The 12,345-nt window shown below is 39.4% G+C and overlaps 1 protein-coding gene across 6 annotated transcripts in view; it reads left to right on the top strand.

Annotated features, from left to right (window-relative positions):
* AMPD3 (adenosine monophosphate deaminase 3) overlaps positions 1–12,345 on the top strand; it is a 56,131-nt gene that overhangs the window by 31,795 nt on the left and 11,991 nt on the right. For all 6 annotated transcript variants that reach the window (XR_005597766.1, XM_039535728.1, XM_039535727.1 and 3 more), the window contains exons 7-11: positions 2,280–2,474; positions 2,797–2,928; positions 4,043–4,206; positions 6,521–6,647; positions 7,538–7,701. Coding sequence is in view for 5 of the 6 variants with exons in the window: in XM_039535728.1 (XP_039391662.1) it covers positions 2,280–2,474; positions 2,797–2,928; positions 4,043–4,206; positions 6,521–6,647; positions 7,538–7,701 (782 nt within the window). In the remaining variant the exon portion in view is untranslated. The remainder of the gene's footprint in view (positions 1–2,279; positions 2,475–2,796; positions 2,929–4,042; positions 4,207–6,520; positions 6,648–7,537; positions 7,702–12,345) is intronic.

Genomic DNA, 12,345 nt, shown 5'->3' with positions numbered 1-12,345 from the left:
GCCCAGCTTGCTTCTCACCAGCTGGGCTTCATCTTCAATTAGTGCTTATCAGCCAAGCCTGACTCCCCCGCAGCTGCAGCCTGTAGGGTTAATTGACCCCTTCTACACCACCTTCACCCCAGCTGGGCTGGTGTGAGATTAACACCTCCTCACAAGCCCCTGGGGAAATTTGGATTGAATCAACTGGAATTTCTCATGCAGTATCACACCAAGTGCAACTCTGGAACAGCAACTCTGCCACTTCATTAATAAGGTGCAGCTCTGCTGGTGGGTTCAATAGAGCTCTGATCCCACTACTGCTCCACCCCTTTCAAGTACTTATAGCAGCACTACTCTTTCAAAGGAGACTGTGGCCAATTCCTGCCCAGGGAAACAAGGGGAGGGGGCAATTTGGGGAACACTCCCAATTCCCTTCCCTCTTCTGTGCTTCCCTCATACAGTTATGCACAAGTGAGCCCTAAGTGCAAGAGGAGTGGGTCATTGTGTGTACAAGTTGGATATACCCCTACGTATTGCACATGCAGTTGAAGGAGAGAGCTGAAAAATAAAGTCTCCCATTGTTACTTTGAATATGTTATGTTCCATGTTGCAAAGTAGTCTTCATAGAAGGCACAGTAGCAGTATGGTTTCCTGGACAGAAGAATGTAAGCTCCCTGTGATTCCTGCGGTGCTGCAGGATAGGAGTGTCAGAAAGCTCAGGAAATCAAAATGCTTTTGGATGCCAGTATGCTTCACCTCCTACTCAATAATTTGGATTGTGTGAAAGGTATAAATGGCAGTGACATTAACTGTGAGTCTGTTACAGGAATTGCTACTACTAGTTGCATACTCATTTGCACAGTTTTTGAATGGACTGTCATTTTGCCTAATATTCATGATGAAGAGTAAAATAGATGGCCTTCCTGCAAGTTTACTTCTGAGCTAATTTTATTGCCGGTTTATTTTCCTTCTGAACAGAAAAACCCCAAATGGATTGTTTTATGTCTATCAGTAAAGCTCTTGGGTCTGATTGTCAGAAATGCTGAGCACCCGATGCTTCAATGGGAGTGAAGGGGAGATGTGGCTGCTTAGCATCTCCGGAAAGCAAACCCTTTGAGTGTATTTGTTTTTGTAACCAAAACAAAGACATTCTGAAACTTCTAGGCAGAATTAGGGTCTCAAAATGGAGGGGGCATTCCCTGAAGCAAGCTCTGTGGCCCTCTGTATTTTCTCTCATTGCAAGAGGAGGTTAAAGAAGCTCTAAACTCTAGCCCTGCAGTTAGGCCAGCATCACTGCATTATAGTGAAACTTTGAAGACTACTGAGTACTTCTGAATAAAGTGCTTGGCTTGTGTGTTTTCTCTCAAATGGCTTCAGCTATTTGTGTGTTGAAGAGGCATATCAGAGCTACTGTTTGTTTGCCACATAATAGCAAACAGCTAAGGACCTTAGTCTCTTCAAGTCAGAAAAAATCCACAACCACCCTAGTAGTCCGCTCAAAGACATCAGTGATTCATAAATGGATCCAATAATATGGTGGTATATAAATTACAAAATGGGTCCTCAAAAGGTGAAGCCATTTTCTTAATATCAGTTACGGGTCAAATCCCATCTCATACCAAGCTCTGCTGTGACTGTGAAGATCCCTGACAACAGTAGAAGTGTTGTTCCACTGCATGGAGGGAAGGGATCACACAAGTGAAACACACAACAGAGTCTGGGATGGTGCGGGAGAGGAACAGATGAGGAAGGAGGACACGCGCAACTACACAAATCCAGCAGCTATTCTACAACACAGGGAAGGATTACAGCACTGTACTGGCAGCAGTATGGCTGAGATGGCGCAGAATGCCTGTGGAGCAGCAGTGCTCCCACTTTGCAGCATGAGGGGAAGGATTCTATTTAGCCCTGGAAAGAGATCATGCATGTACAACCCTGTTACTCAACTTCTTTTCCACTGGGGATGGGGGGCAGGATGTTGTCCTAAGAATTCCAGGTTTTTTATCATCTCTCTTTAGTTTAATCTATCAATGGTTCTAGTTTAAAACTGGAAAAATAGAATATCCTTTAAAAAATATTCACTGAGCACTATGTTAATTTAATGTAACCCTTCCCCCTCTTCCGCACCCCTTGGGACCCAGGAGCTGAAACATTTTGAGGGATGTAATATCCCTCGCCATCTGATTCCTAAAGAGAAATATTGTGTGACATTTTTATAATTCTGTATGACACAGAGGTACTTGGCTAGATAAAGGGCATGTACTATCTGCTAAACCAGAGTAATCTGTTTTTTATTTCAGGTTGATACTCATATCCACGCTGCTGCCTGTATGAATCAGAAACATTTGCTGAAGTTTATTAAGCGCACTTACAAAACAGAGTCAAATCGGATTGTGGCAGAGAAAGAAGGCAAGAAGATGACTTTAAAGCAAGTGTTTGAGAGCCTTCACATGGATCCTTATGACCTCACTGTAGACTCTTTAGATGTCCATGCTGTAAGTCTATTCCCTCAACAAATAAAATAGAGAAAAATCAGCTCTCTATTAGTGTAAACTGCTTGGGGAGAAGGGAAGGGCAAGAGTTTTTTGCTGCATCCGTTGAACGATATTTAAAAAAAAAACCACCCCAAAAACCCAGTGCTTAAATTATTTGTCACTATGTTGTAAACAAGAATTTACTTAGGCTGTTTCTTTCCTAACAGTTTTGTGGCTAGAAAACAATCTTAGTAGAAAACATATGAATTTGATTTATAACATGGTTAGGTATTTCCTAACCACTAGCATTTGGATACCTATACTGAGATTTTTTTTCCTCCAGGGTCGCCAAACATTTCATCGGTTTGATAAATTTAACTCCAAGTACAATCCAGTTGGAGCCAGTGAGCTAAGGGACTTGTACCTGAAAACTGAGAACTACCTTGGTGGTGAATACTTTGCTCGTATGGTCAAGGTAAATAAGATTTGTACCAGGGATATCATTTCAGAAAAATTCTGGAGGGGAGAGAGGAAATTGTGTAAGCATATAGAAACATAAAAGGTGATTACATATCCTGCAAAGTCTGTGTGTGTGTGTGGTGTGTGTGAGAGGGAGAAAGACATAATAGAGCATATATACCTATGAAAAGTTAGGAGGGATGGGGATCGCCTACCTTGCTCCATAAGTCATGCCCCTTATTTGTATCTCTCCAGCTGTACTGGCACAGTATTTTGTAGAAGTAATTTACAGTATGTACAATGGTTCAGAGATTCCCAAAGGCTTCAGGCTGCTGTACCAAGTTACCAGACTGAGACCTCTGCCGAGCCAATCACTGCCTGCATAATTGCACATCCTGTAAAATTGTACATGCTCTGACTTGCAGGGGAGCTTGGGCTTTTCCAAGCCTCCTCAATCTTATGCAGTTACAAATTAATGGGAAACAGCCAGTGATAGAACATTGTGGTTCAGGAAACGATAGGGAGCCCTCAGCACTAGAAATTAAAGACTGAGGAGCTAGGAATGGTATACATACACAATTGCTGCAAAAGTCCTCTTGCAACAAAATAGTGTGGAGGAGAGGCCTCCTGCATATGCATTACTCAGTTTCTTTCCACACCTACACGGGTGTTTGACTAAAACTAATAGCATAACTTTTTCAGGAGGCAATTGACATACATATTCTGGGCCTGATTCTCCATTGTCCTGCACACTGTGTAATCATTTACAACAGTGTAAAGGGGGTGGAAAATGCTATCATTGTGATTACATGTAGGATATTGTGGTGTAAGTGACTCCACAAGGCAGAGGGAAGGCTCTCTGAAGCCAAAGGTAGCATTTAAATCCACACTGTTTTAAAGATTTCGAAGTTAGCCACTAAATGACATTCCTTCCTGCATGCTAAATGGGATAGGTTAGCAGGAATGACAAGAGATTCTTTTTATGTTCAACAGTTGCCAGACTCAGATCGGCTGCATTCCATTGTAGAGCAGGTCTGAGAAAAAAAGTGTGGTAGACAAAAACAACACTAACTGTGCATGGTACGTTGTGTCCTTACATAATCAAACATTAATGAGTTGTTCTCCAATAGGAAGTAGCTCGTGAGCTAGAAGAAAATAAATACCAGTATATGGAACCTCGGTTATCCATTTATGGGCGGTCTCCAGATGAATGGAAGAATTTGGCAATATGGTTCATTGAACACAAGGTTTATTCACCCAACATACGCTGGATAATTCAGGTTCCCAGAATTTAGTAAGTAAGCAGGAGCTATTGGTAATGAGAACAGATTAAAATCTTGCAAAAGGACACATTTTCTCTTCTACTATCCCCCTAGCTGCTTTACCAGCTGTTGTCAGATGCTCCCGGTGTGGTGCTCTGCTCTGTTCAAGGTTGATATCAATCGGCTGCATGCATGTGCTCCCTCTGTGTGCTGTCCCAGCTCTGCGCAGATAGCTGACACAGCAGACCCCGAGAGAACCCCCAATGACCACAGACTCTAGTAAGGTACGAAGGCACTTTGGCCAGGTTTATTGTCAAACGAAGCACGATAGTTCCCTCTAGACTTTACTCTACAGGACATACTACGAATATGTGCCCCCTGGCAATGGACTCAGCTCAGTCAGTGGTGGCACTTTCCACTACCCCCTAGGCTGGACAAAGACATCCACTCGGATGCATTCTTATACAGAGGTACAAACAAGTTACACATCACTCCTGATGTATTGAGGTGCAACCCCTCTATGTAGCAAGGTACAACCCCTCTATATAGTAAGGTGCCGCCTCTCACCTTGTACATGTTGGTTCGAATAAAACAACTCTATCCATCATATTACCCTTTTGGCCCTGTCATTGGGATGGGTGAGCCTGTTCCTTGTTATCCGTGTGGCGTGTACAAGTATGCGAATGTTCTGATATCTAGTGTCCAGTACCTTTTAGGTATGTCTCTTTTTGCAGTATCAGCCCTTTCCTTGCCAGCATCTGTGAGCAGGGCCTGCCTCTGGCTCACAGCTTAACTTTGCTTTATGTTAGCAAAGTCTTGACCATTACTTTAGTTCAGGCCTCAGGCCTCATACTGGGCCTTTGATAAGGGTTTATGTTTCAGGGCCTCATCTTACTACACCAGCTGTCCTGTACTTCTTTCTTTCTTTCTTTCTTTCTTTCAAATAAAAATGTCGGAATTTTCCTTGTGGCTAATTGCATGGCTACTTCAATGCTGCAGGCTTCCTTTATGGGACTAAAGTTTATTCTTCTTCAAGCTTTTCAAAACTAGTGACTTCCTCCAAAAATATTTACAAGCATCTAACTCAAATGACTTTTTTTTTAATGTTGAAAAGATTTTTTATCAAAAGCAGGTCAAAATATCACTTACAGTTTTGATTACTGAAACAGTGAGAATCTGATTCCAGAAATGCTGCATAAGGAGGGGGAAATGCTTTCCAAACTTTGTGTCAGAGGGTTTTCTGCAAGATCATGACTAATTGATTCAATTAACATGGTACTTCAACCAAAACAAATTATAAATTACAAAATTAAATCAATATCAGTTTTCACCCAATCTTTTAGCATCCGTAGGGACTACTATACTAAGCAATGTATGCTGTAACTAATGAATTTTGCCATAGATATTTGTCATAGTAGATGGTGGCTGAATTGCATGTTTTGAATTTAGGCATCTGGAAAATTAGTATGAGTTGTCAGCATAGCACAGCTACCCCTGGGCATATTGCTTCTTCTCTTTTAACTTTCCCGCACAACATTATAAATCAGGGGATGACCATTACAATAGTCATGCAAACTGGGACTATCAGAAGAGAAACTTCAGTATTACAAAGTGACAGAACATTTTACTTTCCTTTACAATAGCTTCATTTGGAAAACCGAATCACACAATTACTTCTCCTTTCCACTTTCAGTGCCTGGATTCCTTTAAGGAAATGGGTTACTTATTCTCACGATTGATACATTTCTCAGGATGGATATATGGCGCTAACATTTATTATTATTAAAACAATGAGTCTGGTGGCACCTTACAGATTTATTTGGGCATAGGATTTCGTAGGTAAAAAACCCACTTCCTCAGATGCATGGGGTGAAAATTACAGATGCAGGCACAAATATACTGTATATTTATGCCTGCATCTGTAATTTTCACGCCATACGTCTGAAGAAGTGGGTTTTTTACCCATGAAAGCTTATGTCCAAATAAATCTGTTAGTCTCTAAGGTGCCACCAGACTCCTCGTTGTTTTTGTGGATACAGATGAGCACGGCTACCCCTCTGATATTTATTATTATTATTACTGACACTTGTATTTATTATTTCTATTGCAGTAGCATCTAGGACCCCATTGTGTTAGGTGCTGTACAGACACAGAACAAAGAAAGAAAAAAAAGGACAGCCTTGGTCCCAAAATATATATTTGTGTAGCACCAACCATGTGATAAATGCTTTGGATTTCTGAATCCAGACAGAATATGACCCTAAAATGTTTTCTGAGGATGTCAGGGAGGAAAAAGGTTGGCTGACTAATTAAAAGTAGTTACAGTTGTATATCTGCTTCTTTCAGTGACATATTTAGGTCAAAAAATCTTCTGGCTAATTTTGGGAAAATGTTAGAGAACATCTTCTTACCTCTGTTTGAGGCAACCATCAATCCCACAGATCACAGGGAGCTGCACCTCTTCCTCAAATATGTAAGTATGTATGGCTCTCCTGTGCCTTACTCCAAATGGTTCCTCTCTTCACAATTAGATTTTTAGTTTCTGTATCAGGGGAGATGGTGAAAGCCCCTGACATTATTAATAAAAACCCTCCTGTGAAGATAGCTGTTAATATTTTTCAAACACTCATATGCCTCAGTAAAAATATGGGTAAGAATGTGTTGACAAGCAACCACCATTTATTTAATCTGGAAGCAGCACAGGGCTCCTTCCAGTAGTCCTGTCTGTAGAGAGAGTAGTGAATCTACATTCATGCTAGTGCAGAGAGCAAGAACAAGCTCTGGTAAGCACCACAAAAGCCCCTTTTGCTGGCTCCCTGCAGAATAAAAAGTTATTTGAAAAAACTCAGTTCCTTAAACAATAAAGACTTCCATAGCGGTCTTTCAACAATCAAAGAAAAATACTAATTGTGCTTCTTAATATATGTCCATATCACCTCATGCTCTTAATTTGTCCTGCCAGTTGCCTTCATGTTGAGAAAGGACTACTAAATCGATGATTGAGCTTTAATAAAGTATGCACAAAATGTTAATACCAATTTGGATTATGTAAAGCTACATAGTTACATTAGTTTAATTTTGAAAGCTGCAGCTGATCAGTTCCAAAATTTCCAGCAAATGTTCTAGCCATGGAGTAGAACTGCTGCTTCGGTTCTTATGACGCACATAACAGAAGAACTGCCTTCTGCATCCCGTGCATCTTGGAACGATACTCTAGAATAGCAGAGTGGCAGGATTGCTGACTGAAGGAGGGCAAGTACTTATAGGTGGAGGTGGATATTTTAATATTCTAATAAAACTAGAATTGATAGTTCTGAAACTTGCTTATTAAAAAAAAAGGTTTCTATCAATCCCTTTTCATAGGTGACTGGCTTTGACAGTGTTGATGATGAGTCCAAACATACCGACCACATGTTCTCTAACAGAAGTCCTAACCCTGAGATCTGGACCAGTGAAAAGAATCCTCCATATAGTTACTATTTGTATTACATGTATGCCAACATCATGGTGCTCAACAACCTTAGAAAGTAAGTAGTAATTTTCCTCCATACCATTCTGTGTTGATCTTTGGTGGAAAAATCGGGTAGAGAGGGTTAAAATAATCATCTTGGACCCAGTCTAAATTTATGCCCAGTTTTGATTTTGTTATTTTAAAACTCAGAACATTTTAGGTCCAGTTTTGAAGTCAAATATAATATTTGGGATTGTATCTGGGATTGTTAGGTGACAGATAAATACTATAACTTAAATTATGGCACTCACACTTACCTCCACCAACAAAAAATGTAAGTATTTGTTTCAACTGAAAATGTGTCTTTAAAACACAGTTGGCTCTCTGTGGCTTACCTTGCCTTTATTCAGGGTGTATTTCTGAGTTTAGGGTGCTCCAGATAGCTCCTCTGTGGAGCAGTACCACAAGTTTGTCAGTACTTTCTTGTTCTGTAGTATGGGTCTCTACATATTTTCCACTCTGCCCGTATTGTAAATTTTTACCACCAAATATTTCAGAGATACTATATTGTATTCAAATAAAAACATTGAAATCTTGACTCAACAACAGCCCTTTATCAAAGATACAGGAAATCCTAATTGTTGATTAATATGTAGCCAATTGATTAAATATTCTTAATGAACCACAAGCGTAGTAATAGGTCAACCACTTCTTATCCTATTAACCCTGGAATAAGGGAGAATCCTTTCTACATAGCTGGTCCAGATGTTGATCACACTGAGGATTCTACAGCTTCTTTGCGAGTTCAGTCAATTTTTGGTCTTGTGACCCTAAATGAGGAGGAGAGAGGAGTTCAGTGAGATCTGCTTAGCACTCTACTGGATAAACTCTGGGGTCCCATACAGTTACCTCAGTTTTGTATACCCTGATTTCAGGGCTTTTCGGAAAGGGCCACCCTCTGATTTCTGTTATTCAGTTGCCCACTGGATCTCAGCTGTCTCTGTTTCTCTGATGCTTCCATTGATATGCAGTAGATGGCATCAGTGTATAACAAATTTCTTTAATGCTTCCTTCAGTCAGATGGTTTAATTCATTTAATAGATTGTATTTCATTATTTGTCCTGACTATTCATTGGGATCCCCCTCTTTAAGCAATTTCTCTTAATATTCTAAAATTATACCCTGGCTGGATATCTTTCAACATTCCTTTTTCCTTCTAGTGCCATACAATTCTTACCACTTCTAGGGTGCAACCACCATTTTCAAAGAAATTAAACAAAATCCCTTACAATCTTTAAATCTATAGAACATCAGCCATACATTCTTTGATTATATCTAGGGCTGTCAAATGATAAAAATAGCATCAATTAATAGCAAGATTAAAAAATGGTTGCGATTAATCGACGTTTTAATCGCACAGTTAAACAATAATAGAATACACATTTAAATTTTATAATTATTTTAGGATTTTTTTCTACATTTTCAAATATATTGATTTCAATTGCAACACGGAATACAAAGTTTACAGTGCTTACTTTATATTTATTTTGTATTACAAATATTTGCATTGTAACCCCCCCAAAAAGAAATAGTATTTTTCAATTCACCTTATACAAGCACTGTAGTGCAATCTCTTTATCATGAAAGTGCAGCTTACAAATGTAGAATTTTTTTTACATAAGTGCACTCAAAAAGTAAAACTTTGGAGCCTACAAATCCTATTTTTTGTTCAGCCAATTGCTAAGACAAACACTTTTGTTTACATTTGCAGGAGATAATGCTGCCGCTTCGTATTTGCAATGTCACCTGAAAGTGGTGTTCACATGGCACTGTTGTAATACAAAGTGAGCCCTGTACACTTATTGTGTTGTAATTGAAATCAGTATATTTGAAAATGTAGAAAAACATCCAAAATATGTATAATAAATTTAAATTGATATTCTATTATTATTATTTAATAGTATGATTAAAACTACAATTAATCACAACTATTTTTTAGATCTAGTTAATTTGTTTTGTGTTAATTGCTTGCATTAATTGCAATTAAGTGACAGACCTAATTATATCTAATACTCTTCACTTAACATCTTTCCAGGCTTATTACAGGATTTGAGACATTAGAGAAATCAGACAGATTATTCGGAGAGGTGTGTTTCTGATTGATCAGGCAAACACTATCAACAGTTTTTAAATTGGGGTGGAATATATAACCTTTGGACCTTTGACCTCTGGAACTTTCAGGGTTTTGGGTCACCAGCCAAGCTGTTCCTAACTGGTTTAAATCTACATTTTGTTTTTACACTTCTTTTGGTTCACGTGACACTGTCTGGAGTAGCTTACGACCGTCAGTGCCAACCTCAGGACAGACTGTCAAAAAGCAGAATAGAAACTCCAAGCTGGCGGTATGTTCTATAATTCGATTTTACCAACCGAGTAACAACTGTGAACTCCTAAAGCACTGTAACAATTTTATCATGGAGTCACAGACAGTCCCCTTGGGCATGCCAGTTTATCTTGCCACCCAGGCAAGCTGGACTATGTGATAGATGGTTACTTTACACCAAAAATCTCAACAATATTCAGTATCAGAGGGGGGGTAGTAGTGTAGTTCTGGAAAAAAAAGCAACAAAGATTATATAGGCACCTTTATTCTGCAGCATGAGCAGAGCAGCATGAGCAGAGCAAGAAGTGGGTAGAAACCCACATTCAAGCTCATGCTGCTGATGCTCGCCCAGTCTATAAGGTGCCACCACAGATCTTTGTTGCTTTAACAATATTCAGGTTATTCCCAGTCCCAAAGGACCAAGCACTTACCCAACACCTGTAGCTACTCCTGTAACAAACAAACTAATGATTTATTAACTAAGAAAAGAAATGAGAGTTATTTACAAGGTTAAAACAGGAAACACACAGACATGAAAAGAACAGGAGTACTTGTGGCACCTTAGAGACTAACAAATTTATTTCAGCATAAGCTTTCGTGGGCTACAGCTCGCATCTGAAGAGGTGAGCTGTAGCCCACAAAAGCTTATGCTGAAATAAATTTGTTAGTCTCTAAGGTGCCACAAGTACTCCTGTTCTTTTTGCGGATACAGACTAACACGGCTGCTACTCTGACACAGACATGAGTTAGTCTTTGATTTAAAAAGGTAATATAAGCTTCTATATTAAGCAGCTCTGTATGTCCTTTAGGGCTGACCCATGCCAAGCAGCATGGGGATCTCTTGTTTATGTTTAGGAATCTTTGCCCCTCAAAGTCCAGACAGCATAAAGAGACTTAGTTTCTCCCTGTCAAGGATTTTTATCCTCTTCTCCCCAGAGTCCAAACTGATGGAACAACTGTGGGTGTCTGATAAAAGTGAGGAGGGCCCTTTGTCTGCAGGGCCAGCACTTTACACCAAATTAATGTGTCTTTTCTTGTTTAGTGAGTTACATAATTACAGAGGTTTACAATGCAAACTCAATATAACTTTACACCATGGGATACAGATATTATAAGTAGGATTATTATGTGCAGCATCCTACAAGTATTCCGTAAAGTCTAAACATTAAACAGATTCTTACAACTCTAATATCTGTTTTAACTATACTGACCCACAGGTAAGCCAGCTATGCATTTGTCAGTGTTCAGAGAGGCCCTGGGCCTTGGCTTGAGCTGGCACCTGGCAAACCAGCATCACAGTTCCTATTTAGCATATGGGACAATTAGGTACTCTGCACAGAAAGGGTGTAGTTACACTTGTCTGTTGCTTGGCCGTGGTTCTCCTTAGCTAGACCAAGAGAGATGGAAGTCTCATCCATAGGTAAAATTATGGGAGTCTTTGGTTTGCGAAATTAACAGTAGTTGGAAAAATCTTTATCAAGCATAAGAGCTTTCCTTTCCTGGGAAGTGTGTATTTTAGCTTTAACTTAATTAATGCTCTCCAGGCAAGATGTCTCATCTGTTGGGATAGGCCAATTGACTATCATTGTCCTTAGCGCTGAGAAGAGGCTAAAGTTTGGAATGCGCAAAAAGGTGATTTCCAGAAGATAATTAAAAGGGAAGAGAGAGAAATTGTCAACACCATATTTTGATGTATATGGACCTTAAAGAAGTCACTTAACCTCTCTGTACCTGTTTATCTACTGCACTGATGTAATAATATTTCCATAACTAACAGAAGTGTTGTGAGATTTGTTTCACTATCATTTGTAAAGTGTTTTGGGATCCTCCCATGGCAGATGCTATAGACTAACAAGGCATTAGCATCATTTTAATTTATCTTCTTTGAGCATTTCCTGAGTAACATTCAAAACAGTATTCCCCCTTCCCAACTGCAAACATTTCTTACTTTCACTACACCATATAATCAACAAAAACAACAACAATAAAAACTTTTTAAAATCTCCTTGAACTTATATCAAACATCTGGCAGCCTACTTGTTGACTCTGTCTGTCTGCTACACGCAGTCTTTCCTTCCTCTATGAATTTAGAAATGCTTCACCTATTTCTCCCACATTCACCATCTTGTTTCTTGTCAGGACTGTTTCTCTTCAGAAATTACAAATAGCTCTCTCTCTGTACAGCCCCCCTCAATCTTTGGGGTTTATTATGGTTTGGAAGATTGTGACTAGGTATATTTCCCAACCTACTCTGAAACAAAATTCATATGTGATGTAGATTCCAAAATAACCCTCTGACTGGGGTTTCCTTTTATTACCACAGTAATTAACAAAAAT

This window comes from Mauremys reevesii, linkage group 4 (genome assembly GCF_016161935.1).
Source record: "Mauremys reevesii isolate NIE-2019 linkage group 4, ASM1616193v1, whole genome shotgun sequence".
NCBI lineage: Eukaryota > Metazoa > Chordata > Testudines > Geoemydidae > Mauremys > Mauremys reevesii.
This window is presented reverse-complemented; position numbering and strand designations above follow the sequence as displayed.